General features: G+C 43.8%; 1 protein-coding gene across 2 annotated transcripts in view; it reads right to left on the reverse strand.

Moving 5' to 3' along the window:
* Nucleotides 1–6,639: 6,639 nt before the first annotated feature.
* Nucleotides 6,640–19,259, reverse strand: part of CACNA1G (calcium voltage-gated channel subunit alpha1 G) — a 252,600-nt gene continuing 239,980 nt past the window's right edge. For both annotated transcript variants that reach the window (XM_054978817.1, XM_054978816.1), the window contains 2 exons: nt 12,873–13,048; nt 6,640–7,510 (listed from right to left, as the gene is read on the reverse strand). In XM_054978817.1, coding sequence (XP_054834792.1) covers nt 6,650–7,510; nt 12,873–13,048 — 1,037 coding nt within the window. In that variant the 3' untranslated portion in view covers nt 6,640–6,649. The remainder of the gene's footprint in view (nt 7,511–12,872; nt 13,049–19,259) is intronic.

The raw sequence follows: 19,259 nt of genomic DNA on the forward strand, positions 1-19,259 counted from the left end.
TCAGTTTAGATTACATTGTGCACTGCAGTTTCACATTGCATCAACCAGAAGTTCTACTGTGGGTATAGACTTAGTAGATGTCATTTCAGTTGGATCAATACTGCACAATTGCATCACCGATCAAATTGTGTACTATGCTGGGCTGACCAATTTCACCACCAAAGCCGTTTGCAGACATTTGAGACTAAGGATGGCAGGAGGATCAGGATCTAACATGTTTGCACCCTGGACTGTTACATTTACATTGTGTCCCGTGTAGACAGAGCTCAACATATGCAGCCATCTGACCTATACATTCTTTTGTGGTATCTGATGAGGTTGGAGCCCTAGACATGGGCACGAACAGAAAAAAAACCCGAACATGGTGTTCATTGTTTGTTGCCATCCACGAACAATGAACAATGAACACTGATGAACATGACCTGTTCATGAACATGTTCGTTGTTCATTGTTCATGGGGGCCAGCAGGCTCTCCTCCAGCCATCAAGATCCCTACTGCACCACTCCCAGAAACCTTACCTGAGCAGGCAGCAGGAAAAGTACCAATAATAAATAATAGCTTGGTCTAGAGCCTGGCAGCAGCCCTGAAACTTGAAGAGGTAGATCCCTATCCCACCACACACAAATAAAATTCAAGCTCCAATGCACTCTCCCTGTCTCTCTCTCTCAAAATGCCAACAGCAACTGTCTCTCCCTCACTGTCTGCAAAACCAGAGCTGGGAGCCCCCCAACCCCCTGCTCTTTGCTTCCTTGTAACAAATTTGGAGCTCCACACTTGATAGGAAGACCTATCAAGCTAAATTGGGCTTAGATTGGGTTTCCCAGGGCAACAGCAGGAGTTCAGACAGAGTTCAGGCAGTCCCTTCCTCCAGTTGCCAAGGGAATTGATTGCAGGTGCCAGATTGTCTGGCTTGACGAACAGCACCGAACGAGGCTTGCAATGATCACCTGTTCATTTAGAATGGGGCCTCGCGAACAGCTTGTTTGTGAGCTGCTGATTGGGCTGTTCGTGGCTTTTTTTAGTTCGTATTGCTGTTTGTGCCCATCAGTCTCTCTGCATGTACACCCATATGCAAACATAACAGTCCATTATTCAACATCAGGGATGCAGTGCTAGCTAGATGGAGAGGACAGGGTAAGTTTCATTCTAGTCCATTGACAATGTCTGCAGAAAACTTTGGTGTAAGGTGGGGGGAAATCCTAAAACCATTTCTAATAAAAAAACCAAAATAAAAGATTAAAAATGTCAGTCCTAGTGTGCTGTCCTTTTATGATCTCCTTATTTTCAAGAAATTACAGTGAATGTCTTGTTTGTAAGAAATGCACTGTGTTTATGTTAACATCGTTTATATGTATTAAGAGTTTATGAACTGACTGGATTCAAAATTTCATATTCCATTTCAAACTCAGTGGATTGGAATGATGTAAGCATTATTATATTCAGATAGTTGCACATGCAGGAATGATACTGAAAGTCAAGGAGACATGATGTTAAATTCAGATGACAAACGGTGGATTTACACAACCAATACCCGCCACCTCACAGAGGTTTTAAGTAATCACCTGGTGATTAGATCAACATTGAACTTGGTCTCATGAAAAGGTTTGGGGGATTTGGGGTAGCTGATAAGTTTGCAAGAGCCAATTCTGATTTATAATTTATTCTGGCATTCTGAGTGTTCATATTCTGCAACACATTTTTGGATTTATCTTTCTGTTAATCTCCAAATTCAACTCAAATTTTGGCTTGAGATTTTTGTTTTGTCATTTTAGCATTAAGTTTATAATATATATATATATATATATATCTCAAGACTGCAGTCCCAAATGCATTTTCACAGAAGCAGGGCCATTTCCACACTGCTTACCTTCTCTCGGAATGACCTGGAACATCGCGCAAAAAATGTGGAAGATCGCGTTTTCTCGCGTGAGAAAACACGATCTTCCGCGTTTTGTGTGCAATGTTCTGGGTCATTCCTAGGGAAGGTAAACAGAGTGGAAACGGCCCAGGTTAGGCTGAAGCCAATGGACCTAACCTACTAAAACATCCCTTCTCTAGGACTGGAAGTGTTTTTTATTCTCATGATGAGCAACGTGATCAGTAGAAATAAATAACGCCAGCATAACAAAAATGTGGGTATGCAGGAGCACAAATTAATTGTGACAATGCAGACCCTGGGATGGCCAAATACGCATGGTAAATAAATACTTAAATAGTTTGGGAGTCCTGCTCTTTCCAGCCAAATTGTGATGAACCCTGCACCACATTCTAAGACCAGTTGGCTAGTTAGATCAGCATAAAAAGCTGCCAGTGGAGACAGTTATTAGTAGTTTTTTGAGCTGTTTGCAGACCAAAGCAGCTTGGTGGGGGAGACAGTGTGGACTAGTGTCCTCAGCACCAAAATACATCTGTGACGTGAGTGCCCAGTCTGACTCGTTATCACACACAGGCTTGGTGTAACTCACTTTGAAAGTGTTGTGCAGGCTGAGGAAGGGGCAAACAGCCCTCTCATGGCCATGCAGAGCAACAAAGTGCTTTCAAAGCAGCTGCATGCCTCTGCAAAGTTTGGACAAATCAGAGCCAAGCTACAAGTGATGCCTTATACAGGTTGGACACTTGTCAGCTTCCCTCAAGTTTTGGTGGGAAATGTAGGTGTCCTGCTTTTACAGCTTGGCTCTCCATTATAGCTGCAAGACCAGGATCCCTACATTTCCCACCAAAATTTGAGGGAAGCTGACAAGTGTCCAACCTGTGTCAGGCGTCACTTGTAGCTTGGCTCTCATTCTCATCCTGAACTACTTTAAAGAAGTGTTAGAAGGATGCGTAATCTCTCTGTGCTTTTCAAAGGAATAGAAGGATACAAAACCAAGAAATATGGACTGAGCAGGGAGTGCCACTAAGACAGGGAGCTAGGTGGGAGGGGAAACACTTTATCTTGAAGGCTTTCCCTCCAGTTCCTGATGTGCAGCAATTTTCTAACTCATGGGTGATAGAAATATACTGTTTCAATTAGAGGGCTTTTAATTCAATACACTGAAAACAGACCAATTTTGCTTACTTTACTGAAATGGACAGTTACTTGGCTTTATGAGTTATTCCCTTGAATTGAAGCTGTTTCGAATACGGTGGAAAATACAGATTTACAAGAGACAATGTGACAGCAGAACCCACCTCAGTGAATTATTCCTGTATGTCTTCTACAGCCTCACGACTGCAGAACAACAAACAAAGCATTATGAGTTGTCTTTCCTGAGGGGAATAGGGAATTGAGCCCATTAATTTCTAACATTATGGGTTACCAAGGCATTCTTTTGCTTAAAAATTAATCCATCTCAAATTATATACTATAATCAAAAGTCTCAGCCTCTTTCCCACCCTCCTCATCTCACCTTCACTTGAGATAGAATGGAGTGAAAACTGGGATTTTGTAAATTGGCACCAGCTAAGGAAAAATAAAATTTGCTTGGTTATAGCCAATATCAGTATGGCATTGGTCTAACACAATCAGTTTGGGACTGGCGTTATATTATGTACATTGAAAAAACATTGGCCTTGACAATCAGCATAAAAATAACTGCCTAATACCTCAGATGTACACAGATTTGGTCTGGAGTTCCCGCCTTTGTCAGATGTATCAAGATGGGTAGTTGTGTTAGTCTGTCTGTAGCAGCAGAAAAGAGGAACAGTCCAGTAGCACCTATAAGACTAACAAAATTAGTGCCTTAGAAGTGAGCAGTGGCTTACGAAAGCTCAGACCCTACCACTAATTTTGTTAGTCTTATAGGTGCTACTAGACTCTTGCTCTTTTCCACTTTGTCAGATGTAACACAGTCAGACTTGAGCAGCAAGTTCTCCTCAGTTCCTGTGTGTGGTATCTAATTCAGATCAGGATCATGACAGCCAGTTTGGTGTAGTGGTTAAGAGTGCAGGACTCTAATCTGGAGAGCTGGGTTTGATTCCCCACTCCTCCACTTGAAGCCAGCTGGGTGACCTTGGGTCAGTCACAGCTTCTAGGAGCTCTCTTAGCCCCACCCACCTCACAGAGTGCTTTGTTGTGGGGATAATAATGGCATACTTTGTAAACCAGTCTGAGTGGGTGTTAAGTCATCCTGAATCGAATATATAAATCGAATGTTATTATTATATGCCTGGAGAAAGGGCTTCAGAATTCCTCCCTGAGCCATTTTCCCAACATGAATCCATTCTGGAGAAACCCACATGTATTCCTGGGAATGTGTGGTTTTCCCCAAATAGTACCCTTGCTCAGCCATGATCTTAATCAGGCACCTCACATGTGGGAATCAAGGAGAACCTGCAGCTCACATCTGACTGTGTTACGCCTGACATGGAGTAGACACCCTAGACCCAGCCTGTGTACTCTGTAATGTGTGAATCTTAATAATGAACACACATTCCATGATAAAATTCGTCTGGGGTTGCTCCTCTGTTAGGCAGATTAGCACTGATATTTACCATGTAAAAACCCTCAAAAATGCCCCTTTTGATGTTTCAGGATGTGTAGCTTTTCCCTGGAGTTAACTTTCAACCCTCAAATGGCCCATACTTTTTGGCAATAGTGCTGTCAACGACTACACTGGAAATTGAAGCTGTGGCCGCTGCATCTCAATATACGATTCTCAGTAGAGGTGACACTTATTTTACTGGCCCTTCTCTGATGTCTTTCACATCAACCTGACTCTCAGAACTTTAGTAAGTGAAGGTAAGCTAGTAGGGAGGATCAATGGAAGGGAAAGTTTTGTCAGTTCAATTTTGTGGAACCCTTCACTGCCAGTCCCAAGATTCAATAATTTCTCTATATTTGTGAGACTAAACCACCCCCTGTCTCTTGAAAGGAAATTTGACTGAAATAAATGGAACTTCCTTCTGTAAATGTGTTTAAGATTGCAGGGTAAAAGTGTAAGAATGTAGTGAGGTCTTTAGACAGCATATGGCCACTATTAGAGGGAGTGACTCTTATGGAGTTGCACATGTTCAAATAATGTTCCTTTGAGCCATCGGTGCACTGACCAAGGATAAATGCAAAAGGTTATTGCATTTTCCAGGCATTATGTCCATACATACTAGGAGGTTGGCAACCATGTGTAGATTCTCCTAATACACACAGCTGGTATGTTGTCTGAACAGGGGCAATGTACACATTCTGCTTGCATGTACAGTTTCAGTATGTACGAATCACCCACTGGATTTTCGGGTCCGTGCATACCAAAATTGTATGCACATGCAAAATATGTGCATTCCCTTGTTCAAACAACATGACAACTATGCGTATTGGGAGCATCACAGATAGTGCACCCTCCTGATATGTGCACGTGCCAGGATTCCAGTAGGCATGAATGTAATGTTTGAAAAGGGTATTATCAAGGGTTAAACTCATATCACTGTATGACGGGCCTGACTCCGCAGCAAGTAATGGATGGCCACAGGATGGTAGCTCATTCTCCTGGAATGACCCCACTCCTCTAGCATCACTGGGGGACAGGCTGCACAAGCTGGGGTGGGGGGCTTTTTGCAAGGCAGTTCTTGCCACTGCTGGGTTCCACAGCTGCACCATTAAGAAAAGGGACAAGGATAAGATTGGGCAAAGCACATGAAATTGCTGTCTGCGGTAGTGGATAACAACAGAACCTGCAGCATCACATGCATCACACCCAGCACATGTAGGAAGAGCAACAGAAAAGCAGAGTGACTCTCACCTTTGGTGTTTATGCTAATCAAGGTTTTAAGGGTTGATACAGAACTCAGTGGCAAGCGCCTGGCACAGAAGACAATGGCTCATTCCACACACATTGGATAATGCACTTTCAATGCACTTTAGCTATCGTTTGGAAGTGGATTTTTTATTTCACACTCGAAAAATTCAGTTCCAAATGATCTCTAAAGAGAATTGGAAGTGCATTATCCAATGTGTGTGGAATCAGCCAATGTCTATTACCAAGTGACTTTGGAATTCTCTTTTTGCCCCTCTATCTGTATACTGTAAGTTTATCGGCTTGTGTACTTGGTTTTGCTCTGTCTCTACAACGAAAATTATTTTGGAGGGTTTTTTTTAAAAAAAATGCCATTATACTTGTAAAAATATCCAAATATCTAATTTCTACAGAAAAACAGCTGAAGGGTAGGTGAATGAATTTCATTATTAATGCAAATATTCCTCATGCTGGTTGGCCATGGGACACATTACCTCCATAATGCACTATTGGCTACATCTTGTGCTTTGCAAAACGAAACCAAAGGGGGAGGGTAGGGTTAAATATATGTTGTTTTTTCAAGGTTAAAATGTTCATTAAAATGTAATCTCAGGAGTATTCTGAGATACATCAAACAGAAGAAAATAGAACAGGTCTTTAAGCCAAAAAATGTACTACGTCCTGCAATACTAGGTTCAATTAATTTAATAAAATAGAATATACATATAGATTCTGAACAATGTATTGCTTTTACCCAAGCAGAACTTATGCTTAAGTAAGCGTGATATAGCTTAACCACTCTTAAACTGGCTAGTTTTTAAACTTTCTTTGGAATTTTTTTTTAAAAAAAATCAGTGCCGTTTTAAAATAGAGAGGTTTAATTTATTACAGAAGGGATAAAAGAAACATTTTGGCACCGACAGAAAATAAACCAACAAACTCAAGGATCTGCATCTGGTTGATCCAAGGAAAAACTAGGAAGCGTCAACAAGTCTTTCTTTGGGGTTGGAGATATGGACGGACTGTCTGGAAGTGCTGAGTCCCCTGCCTCTACGGAGTCCTTGGAATCCCAAGATGGCGCGCGCCTTCGCAAGCAAACATCTGCACTGGGAGATGATGCAGTGCATGATCCCCTCCGTAACAAATTCTGTTCATCGGGTGGTTCTATTGATATACAGGGGGGACTCAGTTTTTTCTTTTGTCGTGTTCCTTGCAAGCCTTCCATTTCACTTAAGACCTGACTTATGAAGCCAGAAGAGCTAGATGTGGAATGATGCTGAGGGCTGTTTTCCATGGAACAAATTTCTATGGAATGTCTCCTTTGATCATCTAACCAAGATGAAGGTTTTTTAAGAAGACCCTGCGTGTCTACACTATAGCATTTCTTCAGGTCCTTCAAAGTCACATTGCCACTGTTGCCTACATTTCTCTTAGGGGTCTCCGGTTGAACCACTGAAGAGGCACTCATGGCAGAACATGTTCCTGAAGTAAAAGAGCTGTTTATTTCTGATACTTCTTGGTCCATCGGGTCTCCAGGTAGTTCTTGAAGGGAGTCCATACAGGCACACAAATCCGGCACGTGCTTGGAAATGTTATACTGATTGAGGGAATGTTGTTGAGTGTGAACACTTGATCGCCCCCAGCTAGCTGATTCTCGTGCTTCTGAGGGCCTTAGAGTAACAGACAGATCCTCGGTGGATGGAGCTGACAAATTTGGATCAGAGAGTTCACTCACCTCAGCATGGATGTTCTCTCTGCTTTCTGAGCTGTGGGTATCCAAAGAGTCATTCCTTATTGCCATCTGCATGGGCATGCCAAGAAAGTGGAGGGGAACAGAGGGCAACAGACACATGAAGAAAAATGTTAGTATAGGCAAGACACAAAAAGCAAGAGGCTCATCAATAGGTACTAGAACTTTTACACTGAATACAACAGAACATATAAGACATCAACACCAGAGATACAAACTGTAACTGATCAATTAAGAGCAAGATTCTGGACCTGAATCTTGCTCCTTTATTACAGACTAACATGGCTATCCACCTGAAACGATGGTCAATTAAGCACTTTCTTTTATCTCTCACTTTAACAACACCAATAGTGCCACATTAACTAATGTACACTAGAGGCGTGCACGAACTGGGAAAATGGTAGTTTGTTGCGGTTCATGGTTCATCGCATTTCATGAACCATGAACCACCATGAACTTGCCCAGTTCGTAAACCAGTTTGTTTGGTTTGTCGGTTTGTCACTTCCAAGGCTGCAGAAAGTCGGCAGAAAGCCCATCCCTCCCGTTGCCTAGATGAGAGATGGATTAGCGCCAGGCTTTCTGCAGTGACGAACCAAAAACCGAACCATATGAACCATTCAGAAAATCATAGCGGTTCTTTGTGGATCATCAGAAAAGAGCTCCGCCGAACCACAGGTTCGCAAACCAAAAACCGGCCTGGTTCGAGATGAACTTTGATTCATATTTTGGTTCATGCCCATCTCTACTGTATACACAAACTTGCTTAGTTGGCCAATTTATGGCATTGTGTGCTACAGTAAAGATGCAAAGTGCATCTTTGACACATCTGTGTCACTCAGCTATGCATGCAAACGGCAATCTGGGAAGGTCAGCATTGCAAAATTTAGGAGCGTACATAGCCATTTATGTCTAAAAGATGCCAAGAGTCAAATATGACTCAGCAGACTCACCTCACTGCCAGCTAAAGGGAATTCAACAGATTTTGTCACAGATGATTTCAGTGTTTCCTCCTAATCTTAACTTGGAATTCGTATAAGCAGGAATGAAAAAAAAAAGAAGCTCACTGATTTGGAATGGGGAAAATGGACATTTTATGAGCTTGTTTGCAGACTGAAATCATACTCAGAAGGAGGACAAATTCCCTTCTCTTCCACATAAAATGCAGGGACTCTCTGGACAAGAGCCAGCTTGTCTATTCTGAAGACAGTATTTAGAGAACTGCAGCCTATTTCTTAATGATTTTGAATAAAAGCTGCATGTCAGTTTTCTTTTTAAAAAATCTTTAAGGCATTCCGGAGTTTATGCAGCCCTGGCTTTCATTAAAGCCCACAATCTAATGCTCAGAAGCCTAACCAGCTCCACTGGGTCACACTCCCCCACCCCCAGTCACCAAATCAAGTCCTGGGAAATCCCCAACCCCTTCCTAACTGTAAGTACCTTTTGTGACTCAAGAGACTAGGCAGGGGGTTTATAAAAATCCTATATGTCATTAACAATAACTATAATAATAATAACGGCACTTATATACCATTCTTCTAGACAGATTAGTGCCCTACCCAGAGCAGTGAACAAGTTAGTGTTATTATTATCCCCCCAATGCAACTGGGGAACTAGGGCTGAGAGAAATGGCTTCCCCAAGGCCACCTACTAAGCTCATGGCAGTAGTGGGATTCAAACCAGTAGAGTGCTGACTTGCAGCCAAACCACTTAACCATTGTGCTACAGCAGCTGTTTACATATTTGTTTTCAACCTACTTACTGACAATGAGATAAAGGTCAAAGCTTAGCTCAGAGATGCAGACTGATAATCAAGAATATAATTTGTTACAAAATTAGAAAAACAAATACTGAACATGAGAAATAGCCAGGTTTGTTTGTTCCTTTTCTGCTCTTGTATCAGTCTCCTACTATGGGATGTAGAAACAGACCACATATATATGATATTTGGCTTTGGTACATAAACAGTAGTCAGCCAACATAGGTGTGGGCGGCCTGTGCTTTTGTGCCGTTTGAAAATTACAGTTTGCCTCTGAAAGAGATGGGAAACCGTTCTCTTTGAGGACTGCAGAAAGCCAGCGGATGGGTGTAGACACCTGAAGCTAATTAATGGCTCTGGTGGTATACTCTCAGTGCCGCAAGTAATTTGCCTTCCTGCACCATTTGCAACTCTGAACTTCTAATGTGTGTCCAATAATGTTCTCACAGACAGGAAGATGATTAAATTTTCTTTTGCTTCTATGGACATATCAATGGCCGTTTCCACACGGCTCCCCGCTGCTCGTAACAACCCGGAATATCGCAAAAAAACCGCGGAAGATCGCGTTTTCTCGCGTGAGATTTGTGCGACATCACATGACGTCGCACAAATCTCGCGCGAGAAAACGCGATCTTCCACGGTTTTTTTGCGATATTCCGGGTTGTTACGAGCAGCAGGGAGCCGTGTGGAAATGGCCAATGCCTTCATTATTTGTGCATCTTAGTCTATTATTAATAATAAAGCAGAACCCAAAAATACTGGCCCAATGCTACAATGAACAAATGAAGCTGCCTTAAAAATGAGTCAGGCTATTGGTCTACTGAGGTCCATATTGTTTGCTCTGACTGGCAGTGGCCCTCAAAAGTTGCAGGCAGAGGTCTTTCACATCACCTCCTGCCTGGTACTTTTAACTACTGGGACCTGCTGCATACAAAACAGATGCTCTGTATTCCCTGTTGAACCTCAAGATTCCCAACGGCTATCATGGAAGAGAAGTAAAACTGCAGGTTCTATTCTCATTACAATATGTATGCGAGATATCAAGAAAACCATGATTAAAAAAACCAGTTGAAGGTAAAGTTCCGTGTTTTAATGTGCAGAACATTACATAACATGAATAGTTATGCAGGCATCTTGGGTAGCTCCTAGTCAGATTTTTCTTTTCTGGTTTTAAAAAAAAGTCTTGAATCCTGTTTTGATTTTTTTAAAAAGTTTGGTTTCATCCCCTAAAAAACAATCATTGCCATGGAGCGTATTAAGAGCTGTAGAACAGAGAGGATTACACCTTCATTTTACATCCCTGATTGATGAGCCAATGAGTCAAAGAAGAATTCTTTGGGAGAAAAGCACTCTTACAATGCACTGGCACGGAGCATGTTCCTCAATAGTAAACGGGGCTTTAATGGTTCCTTAAATGCATTCGATGGATTTCACCAGGGAATTAGAGTCACTAGCCAAGCCTTCCAGGGTCTATGGTTTAACCTATGGCAAGGGACTCGGTCCATTCTACAGCATTGAAAAGGGGAAAGGAGGTTGGGTGACAGGTGGGGAGTCAGTAACTGGGAATGTGCATGGGCCAGGTATGTGGTGAACAAGATTAAACTACACACACATTAAGGAGAAGGTGTAAACAGAGAAGAGAGAAAAGGAGAGAAAAATAATAAATAAAAAATGCATGCATTGCACAGAATAATAAAGTACCTTGACAGCTACGTGTACAAATATCTTGCTAGGACAACATTGATGCCACTTGTGAAAAACAGGCCTGCATTGATCTACAATCACATCTAACGCTTAGTCCTGTTTGACAGGAGTCGAAATGTATTATGACTATGTGAATTAATTCTGAGTGAGCTCATTTCCTGAGACACATCCAGGTTTGTTATTTGCTCCAGGTGCAAGTCTGAAACCGTTACGGTGGGAGGATGGGAGACCCAAAACGGAGAGCATTCCATCTAATTAAGCTTATCTGAACTCTTTCTAGGTTCTCTGGCAGAAGCTGGTGCAATGATCTTTGGGCATGGTACAGTTCTAACATAGGGGCCGTTTCCAGAAGGCTTACCTGCACCCGGGACGTTGCACCACGTTTCGGATCGTGCTGGGGAAAACACGAAATATCGCGTTTTCTCACGCGACATCGCACAAAACTCGCGCAAGAAAACGCGATATTTCGCATTTTCTCCGGCACGATCCGAAACGTGGTGCGACGTCCTGGGTGCAGGTAAGCAGTCTGGAAATGGCCAGGGACACCATTTAAGAACATAAGAGCATTGCTGGATCGGGATGATGGACAATCTAGTCCAGAATTTTGTTATTCTGGAGGACCAACAATACTACCAATGCTACAAGTTCTTGGGAGAAAGGGTATGTTCCATGGTGGGCATATTCTGTTGTGCTCGTTATTTTTATCTATCATTCTTTTACCTTTATTTTGTTGGCGGTCGGAAGTTATAACTTCATTGGAACTAGGCAAAACTCTGTCGCTTATAAATTACAGTGTAGGAAGTCTGTCTCTTTTGTAATAGCACTGAAACATGCCACTGTCATTTTCTTGTCTTCTTTTTGGGGACATCTCAGACTCCTCTACATCGACTGAGAATCAGAGTGGGCTTTGTATGAGAAATGAGAGGCATTCAAGAATTAGGTACAGTGAATGAGTACCCTGAATCTCCCCTCAGCAAAACACCCCAAGAAAGCACAGCCAGGAGTTTGTGGTGTTCTCTTGATCCGAGTGAGTATTTTAGTCTGCCTTGGGATAACCTCATGCTAATCCACTCCAGGATGTATAGCAGGCTAGAAGTACAAAAAAGGAAATTCTAGAAGCAAGTTGAGTTAGCTGTTGCTGTAACTCTCTGCAGAGAAGGAACCTCTCATTATTAAACTTTTTGATGTGCACACAAATGGAATGAGAGAGACTCTATTTGTAGTCCCTGCACCTTTGAGATTCTGCCCCTAAAAGCCTCTTTAAAATGCTAGTCTGTCCTTCCTGATGTCTATAAATGCTTAGTCCTCAGCAGCTGCTTTTAGCGGCAGCAATGAAAAGATGACAGCTAATGCGGTCACTTATCCTAGCAGATTTGATTCCTTTAGTTATTGTAGGCTGGAACCATGAAATCAATTAGATTCCTTGTTAGCATACACTAGACTGGTAGGCTGGTTCAGCACTGGCCTTAATACACTTTCCAAAATTAGCCTGTCAATTTAATTCTCTAGATGAATGCAAACTGGTCAACTTGGAGCTTCATATTCACACCGAGGGCTCAAAATTTAGCCGTTTTATTTTGCCATTTTGGAAAAGGAAGGTAATGGCCACAATAAACTTGGCTATGAAATAATCCCTCACACCATATGCTATTTTTTTAAAAAAAAAAATACTGACCCCATCATCAGTGTGGGATTATCAGAGAACTGATGCACGCTAATGCATCCGGCCCATAAAACACTGTGATGACTGGATGCGCTGCCAACTGCCCATCTGGCTTCCTAAACAGGAGCCATCTGGACATGCTCACGGAATGAGCTTCCAAAGGTTTACCTGTCCATGGGCTCTTCCCTTTCCCAAAGGAATTTCCTAGATCACAGCAAGGTGGACTTCCCCAGCCTGCTAACAAATTAATGCACAACCTGGAATAGGTGAACAACAAGAGCTCCGCTAACCTGTCTGCGAAGTAACCTTTCTGCAGAGGGAGAATGCAGAGATGGGGGGGCTTTGGATTTGTTTTTGGATTTCCAGTCTAGACTGCAGTGGGGCTTGAGGGGCTGGAAGAAATCTCTTGGAATTTGCAGGAGAGCGTCGAAGTTTGCAGGTTGAGACTGCACTGATGTTGTTGAACCTGAGAAGAAAAGAAGGGGAAAGGAGGTGCATAAACATCACACAGTTAAATATTCACAGCTGGGTTGTCAATGAAATCACGCCCTCCCTTTCTACAGTACTTACTCTGTCTACATATCTTAGCATACAGCCCTAGACCCCTTCCAGTCTGGTTTCCGCCCGGGACATGGGGTCGAGACATTGTTGGTTGCCCTCACAGACGATCTCCGCAGACATCTGGATCAGGGTGGATCAGCACTGCTGATTTTGCTGGATCTGTCAGCAGCGTTTGATACGGTCGATCATGAGCTTTTGACCCACCGCCTTGCCGATGTGGGGATTCAGGGGACAGCACTGCAGTGGCTGGTCTCCTTTCTCCATGATCGGGGACAGAGGGTGGCGCTCGGGGAGAGGGTGTCATCTCGTAGGCCACTGGTTTGTGGTGTGCCACAGGGAGCGATACTCTCTCCATTATTACTTAATATCTATATGCGCCCCCTCGCCCAGCTGGTGCGCAGTTTCGGGCTTGGGTGTCACCAATACGCGGATGACACCCAGCTTTATCTGTTGTTGGACGGGCAGCCTGGATCGGCCCCTGATGCCCTGGAGCGTGCTTTTGAGGCTGTGGCTGGTTGGTTGAGACAAAGTCGGCTGAAATTGAATCCCACGAAGACTGAGGTCCTGTATGTGGGTCATGGGGAGATGGCTTTGGGACCTCGGCTTCCTACACTTGATGGGGCAGCACTTACACTGGCCCCGAGGGTTAGGAGCCTGGGGGTGATTCTGGATTCCTCCTTGAAGATGGAGGACCAGATCACTGCAGTTGCCAGGTCTTCCTTTTATTATCTTCGGCAGGCCAGGCAGCTTGCCCCTTATTTGTCTCCCCGTGACATGACTACAGTGGTCCAAGCAATGGTCACCTCTAGGTTGGATTACTGTAACACGCTCTACGCTGGGCTTCCCATGGGCCTGATCCGGTGGTTACAGCTGGTACAGAATGCAGCAGCGCGGGTCATTGCTGGAGCACCGGTGTGGGAGCATATTACACCGGTGCTACACCAGCTGCATTGGCTGCCAGTGGAGTACCGAATCAGGTTCAAGGTTTTGGTGTTAACCTACAAAGCCCTACGCGGACTGGGACCGACGTATCTGAGGGACCGTCTCTCACCATATGAGCCCCGGAGGACTCTCCGCTCTGGCGGAAAACATCTTTTAAGTGTCCCTGGCCCTAGGGAGGCCCACCTGGCGTCGACCAGGGCCAGGGCCTTTTCAGTCCTGGCCCCGACCTGGTGGAATGCTCTGTCTTGCGAGACAAGGGCCCGGCAAGATTTGCTTGCATTTCGCCGGGCCTGTAAGACAGAGCTATTCCGCCAGGCATATGGCTAACGCCGGGCAGTGCCCGCCCCCCCTGTGAAGGGGGGGTTAAACCATCACCCCTATGCAAACACAGAGGCATGTATGAACCACTATGCAGCATGAATTGTTATATTTAATGTTTTTAAATGTTTTTAAATGTATTATTTAATGTTTTTAAATGTTTTTAAACATGTTTGTATTTGTTATCCGCCCTGAGCCTGCGAAAGCGGGGAGAGTGGAATATAAATATAATAAATTAAATTAAATTAAGATTTAGACTCGGATCAAAATATCTTGCCGTGCAAACACAAGGCGTTGCTCCTGGTGCGGAAGTGTGATGTGTGTGTCACCAATACTCCAGCCTCCTACATATAAATGTGATTGAGAGGTTGGAGGGCCCTTTTAGAGGGCCTGCAGACTAGGAATTGGTGGCCCTCCCAAACAAGCATAAGTTATCTTTTGCAATTGATTTTTGGATCTAAGCCCATTAAAAGTATTATGACTTTTGACTTTCATGATTGGCAGAACATGTTCTTTGATAATACTCTCAGGTTATTAAAAAAAGCATGGTATTGTTGTTCTTTAGAAACCAGACCTCCAGATTTATGTTTCCAAAATAGAAAACTAATTACATAACTATCTGTGCTTGCAAGTTGCAACACGTATAGATACTAACTGGGTGACCACATATTTTACGGGCATGCAACTAGCGTTGTATTTATACAAAATGGAGAGCTTTGAACACTAGATTTCACGAATCAGTTCCTCTCAGATTCATTTTAGAAACAGATCCTGACACCAGGCAATGATGCTGCTGCTACCTTCAAAAGCCTCTGTGTTGTCCCCGCTCCCACCCCATTCACATTGACCAGGGAAGCAGGAGGGAGCTGCAGCAGGTGCTCGAGTGCACATGCAGTGTGTGTCTGGTGAGCATAGGAACCATGGAGAGGATTTTTCATACTTCCTAGCTTCCCAGGATGCATGTTGCATGTGCAAGTGCAACAGCGTCCAGCACTAGGGCCCTGCTGGGGTCTTCAGGCTGCAAATGAAACTCCCTTGCCACCTCCAGTAAATAACACTAAGAATGAGGGACAGGACAGCAGGGCTATCCTCAGATTTCTCACCAACTTTGCAGCAACTACTGCAAGGCATAATCAACTGGAACCTTATTTACAGGGGGCAATGTGGGCTCTGGATCAACCACTCAACAGGTAAACCACCAGAATCTTTCTGCTTGCACGCCACATTATATTGTGTATAGTTTTTCAGAGTGTCTTCTTGCTCCTGGGTGGTCTGCAATGAGTGTGAACCCTGTAAAGCTTTCTCAAATAAAGCTCAATGTATTTTGTTGTTTTTTAAAAAATACCAGAAAAGTAATTAATTTTAATCTGGACTGTCTCCCACAAAAGGAATCTCATTTGTCTTGGAATATTTCCCAGAATATCAACCCTATTAAGCAGGATTGTTCTAACAAATACCTTCTCTGAAAGCCAAGTTTACTGACAACATAGAAGTTATTTCCAACTTGAAATAATGTGTTCTTGTTCTTACTCACTGGTGATGTATGGTATTTAGAAACCTCACAGCACTTTAGAGAATTGTGTGCTATAAACAGACGCAAGCAACTGCTCATCTCCGAAACGGAGCTATTTCTCAGGTGCTCTCCTATGCCAGGGAAGCAAGCGGTGCCATGAGATATCTCGGCATGGAAAATACACAACACTAAGGGCTGATTTTAAAGATGAAACTACCTTACACTGAGTCAGCCCATTGATCTATCAAGATCGATACTGTCTACTCTGACTGGCAAAGGTTGTCTAGCATATCAGGTCGAGTTATTTCACATCTTCTATTACCTGATCCTTTTAAATGGAGATGCTGGGGATTGAACCAAAGATGCTCTGTCATTGTCCTCTCAACCTCAATCTACCTCCCATGTGGGGGATTGTAATAATAATATTATAATAATAATAATAACATTCGATTTATATACCGCCCTTCAGGACAACTTAATGCCCACTCAGAGCGGTTTACAAAGTATGCCATTATTATCCCCACAACAAAACACCCTGTGAGGTGGGTGGGGCTGAGAGAGCTCTGAGAGAGCTGTGACTGACCCCAAGGTCACCCAGCTGGCTTCAAGTGGAGGAGAGGAGAATCAAACCCGGCTCTCCAGATTAGAGTCCCATGCTCTTAACCACTACACCAAACTGTCAATTACTATCGTATTTTCATTTTGTGATCACAGTTGCAGACAGGTGCCTGCAGAGGCAGCCTGCTACAAGGCAGACCCAAAGAAAGCTACAACTGAACACCACCGGTTGCCACCTACAGCTCACAACTTAATACATCACCAGTGACTGACAGCCTCTCCTGGATAAAGATATTTCTCTTTCACTCATCTTGAGAGGCAGGGCTTCCTTGCTTACAGACAGCCCCCAACTTATAACAGCTTTTCACCCACCAACAACAGATTACCCAATAAAGACACACACCAGGAACCAAACCCTACAAAAGATTTAGATGCCAACTTTGCCCCCATATATGTTCAGGCAATGCTATTTTAGGACTTAATAACATCAGCGACACCATCTTCTGCTTGTATAGCATTCAATTTATATATGCCATCATGTGCCAACAATGCCTTTCTTCTATCTTTATTGGACAAATAGATTGGTCCCTATGCAAGAGAATCAATGAATAGAAACTTACATAAGAAACCGCAACATTCAGAAACCAATGGGGGGACATTTTAATCTTCGTAGATATACTTTGAGGATTGGAAAGTAACTGTTATGCAAAAAAAAACTTCAAAGGGAATATACACACACAAAAGTACTGAACTAGAACTCATCAAGAAATCAAACATTATCCTCACTCTGGCCTAAATAGAGACTAGCATTTCCTTACTCACTATAATTTTTAATAGCTCAGCAGGACCCACTTTTGAGAGACTTTAACTGGTTCTTCTTAACATGTTTATCATACTGTAACTAATGTTATTTTTTCTTATTCCTCCGATTATTTCTTCCTGGATTAGTTGCGTTGATCCTATTTCATTAGACTTTTCTTTGTACTCCATGAGAAGCCTCTAATCTCTCACTTCATCCATTGTATGTAACACTCAAACCAATTCCAGTCCCTTACACAAGGAATAATACCTGAAAGATTTATAACAGGATTCACTCCAAATTCTTCTGAGCTCTAATTCCTTTCTTTCCCCCTATTTCTATGGTTTTTTTATAAGTATCTCCAACATTATTTCCTGCCCATTGCATCTGAAGAAGTGATCTGAGACTCACAAAAGCTCAGGCTGGAATAAATGTTGTTAGTCTTTTAAGGTGCTACCAGACTTCTGCATTATTTTTTAAACAGTGCTGGCAGAATGGCTGGCCACTACGGTCACTATGTATGTACTGCCTGATGGACACTGAACATGCATGGGACATGAAAGTGCCATTGATGTGACAAGTTCTGTCCCCCTCCTCAAAACTTATGCACATTCTTTTGAAGGTCTGTAAAGATTCCACAAATGTTATGTACAAGGCTTCTTTGTTTTTAAGTAAGGTGTTAGTATTCATATATATGGTTGCACTGGTTTCCACCAATCCCCCCTCTCAGGACTTTGGAGCAGGGCCATATCCAGGGCGGGGCAGGGGGTTTGCCTGCCCCCGGCACTGCCAAAGAGGGGGTGCCAGGTGTGGCTGCCAGCCACCGGGAGCGCGCCACGGCTTGCTGCGTGGGAGGCTGAGTGCAGGGTTGAGAGGCCCTCGGCTGCCCTGCTGACGGGGTGGCTGGCTTGCCACATGCGCAGGACCTCCCAGCCCTGCGCTCAGCCACCCGCGCGACAAGCCAGCCACCCAGCGCATGCCCGCACCGCCGCTGCCAGCTCCGCGGCGCACTGTGCACTGGGGCAGCGGGCTTGCCACGTGGGCCCCATGGGGCAGTGGGGCAGGCAAACCACACAAGGGCCTCCTAGCCCTTCACTCAGCTGCCTGCGCGGCAAGCCTGCTACCCCAGCACACTCCTGGGCTGCCGCCACCAGCTCTGCGGCGCACCAGGCGCTTGGGCAGGTGGCTTGCCACGCAGGCGGAATGCCTCCCGCCCCTGCGTGATGACATCATGGAAATGATGTCATCACGCAGTGCCTGGAGTGTGCACGTGCTGTGCGCACACGCGGGGGCAGACAAGGGTTACACTGGGCGCTAGCAACCCTAGATCCGGCCCTGCTTTAGAGAGCCCCCCAAAAGGTGACAGTCAGTATTAGGAAGTTCCACTGCCACCACACACAAAACAAAAAAATCCCTGGTTATGCAATCAGGAACCAGGCTTGTTCAGGATTCTTAATTATATAGATCGGTGCCTATACACGTACAGATGTAAGCATATGGGATCTTTAGATATCTTCAGCTGAACGTGCATATACTGGGAGCAGAACTTGGTCTCCATGAAATGTTGTGCAAAAATGCTCCCATGTGAGTGCATCCACTCACACTTATCCCTTGCCTCTGTTCCCTCCCTCCCTTCATTGTCTCCACAAAAGTACATCCTGAGACTGTAAAGGAACCTAGCTTATTTTTGCTTTTGTTGCTCTGGAAAGCACCATGTACAATTGCAGGTAATAATACAAAAGAGTAATGGGTTATAATTTTCCAAACTGCATTTCAGGAAAAAGCAGCATGCTTAATGACTAGACTTAACACCTGGGACAATATTCTTGTGACCGTGCAATGAGGCCTATTTAACACAGCATGTTTGTCAATCTGACTGTGTGAACAGAAGGCTAGAGGAAAAGTGCCCCTCCATCTTCCAAAGTACATTTATGCACCTTCTATGACAGCCAGTGATTTTTGCTTTGCGAGGCAGTCCCCATTCTT

This window comes from Eublepharis macularius, chromosome 4, assembly GCF_028583425.1.
Source record: "Eublepharis macularius isolate TG4126 chromosome 4, MPM_Emac_v1.0, whole genome shotgun sequence".
NCBI classification, from domain to species: Eukaryota; Metazoa; Chordata; class Lepidosauria; order Squamata; family Eublepharidae; genus Eublepharis; species Eublepharis macularius.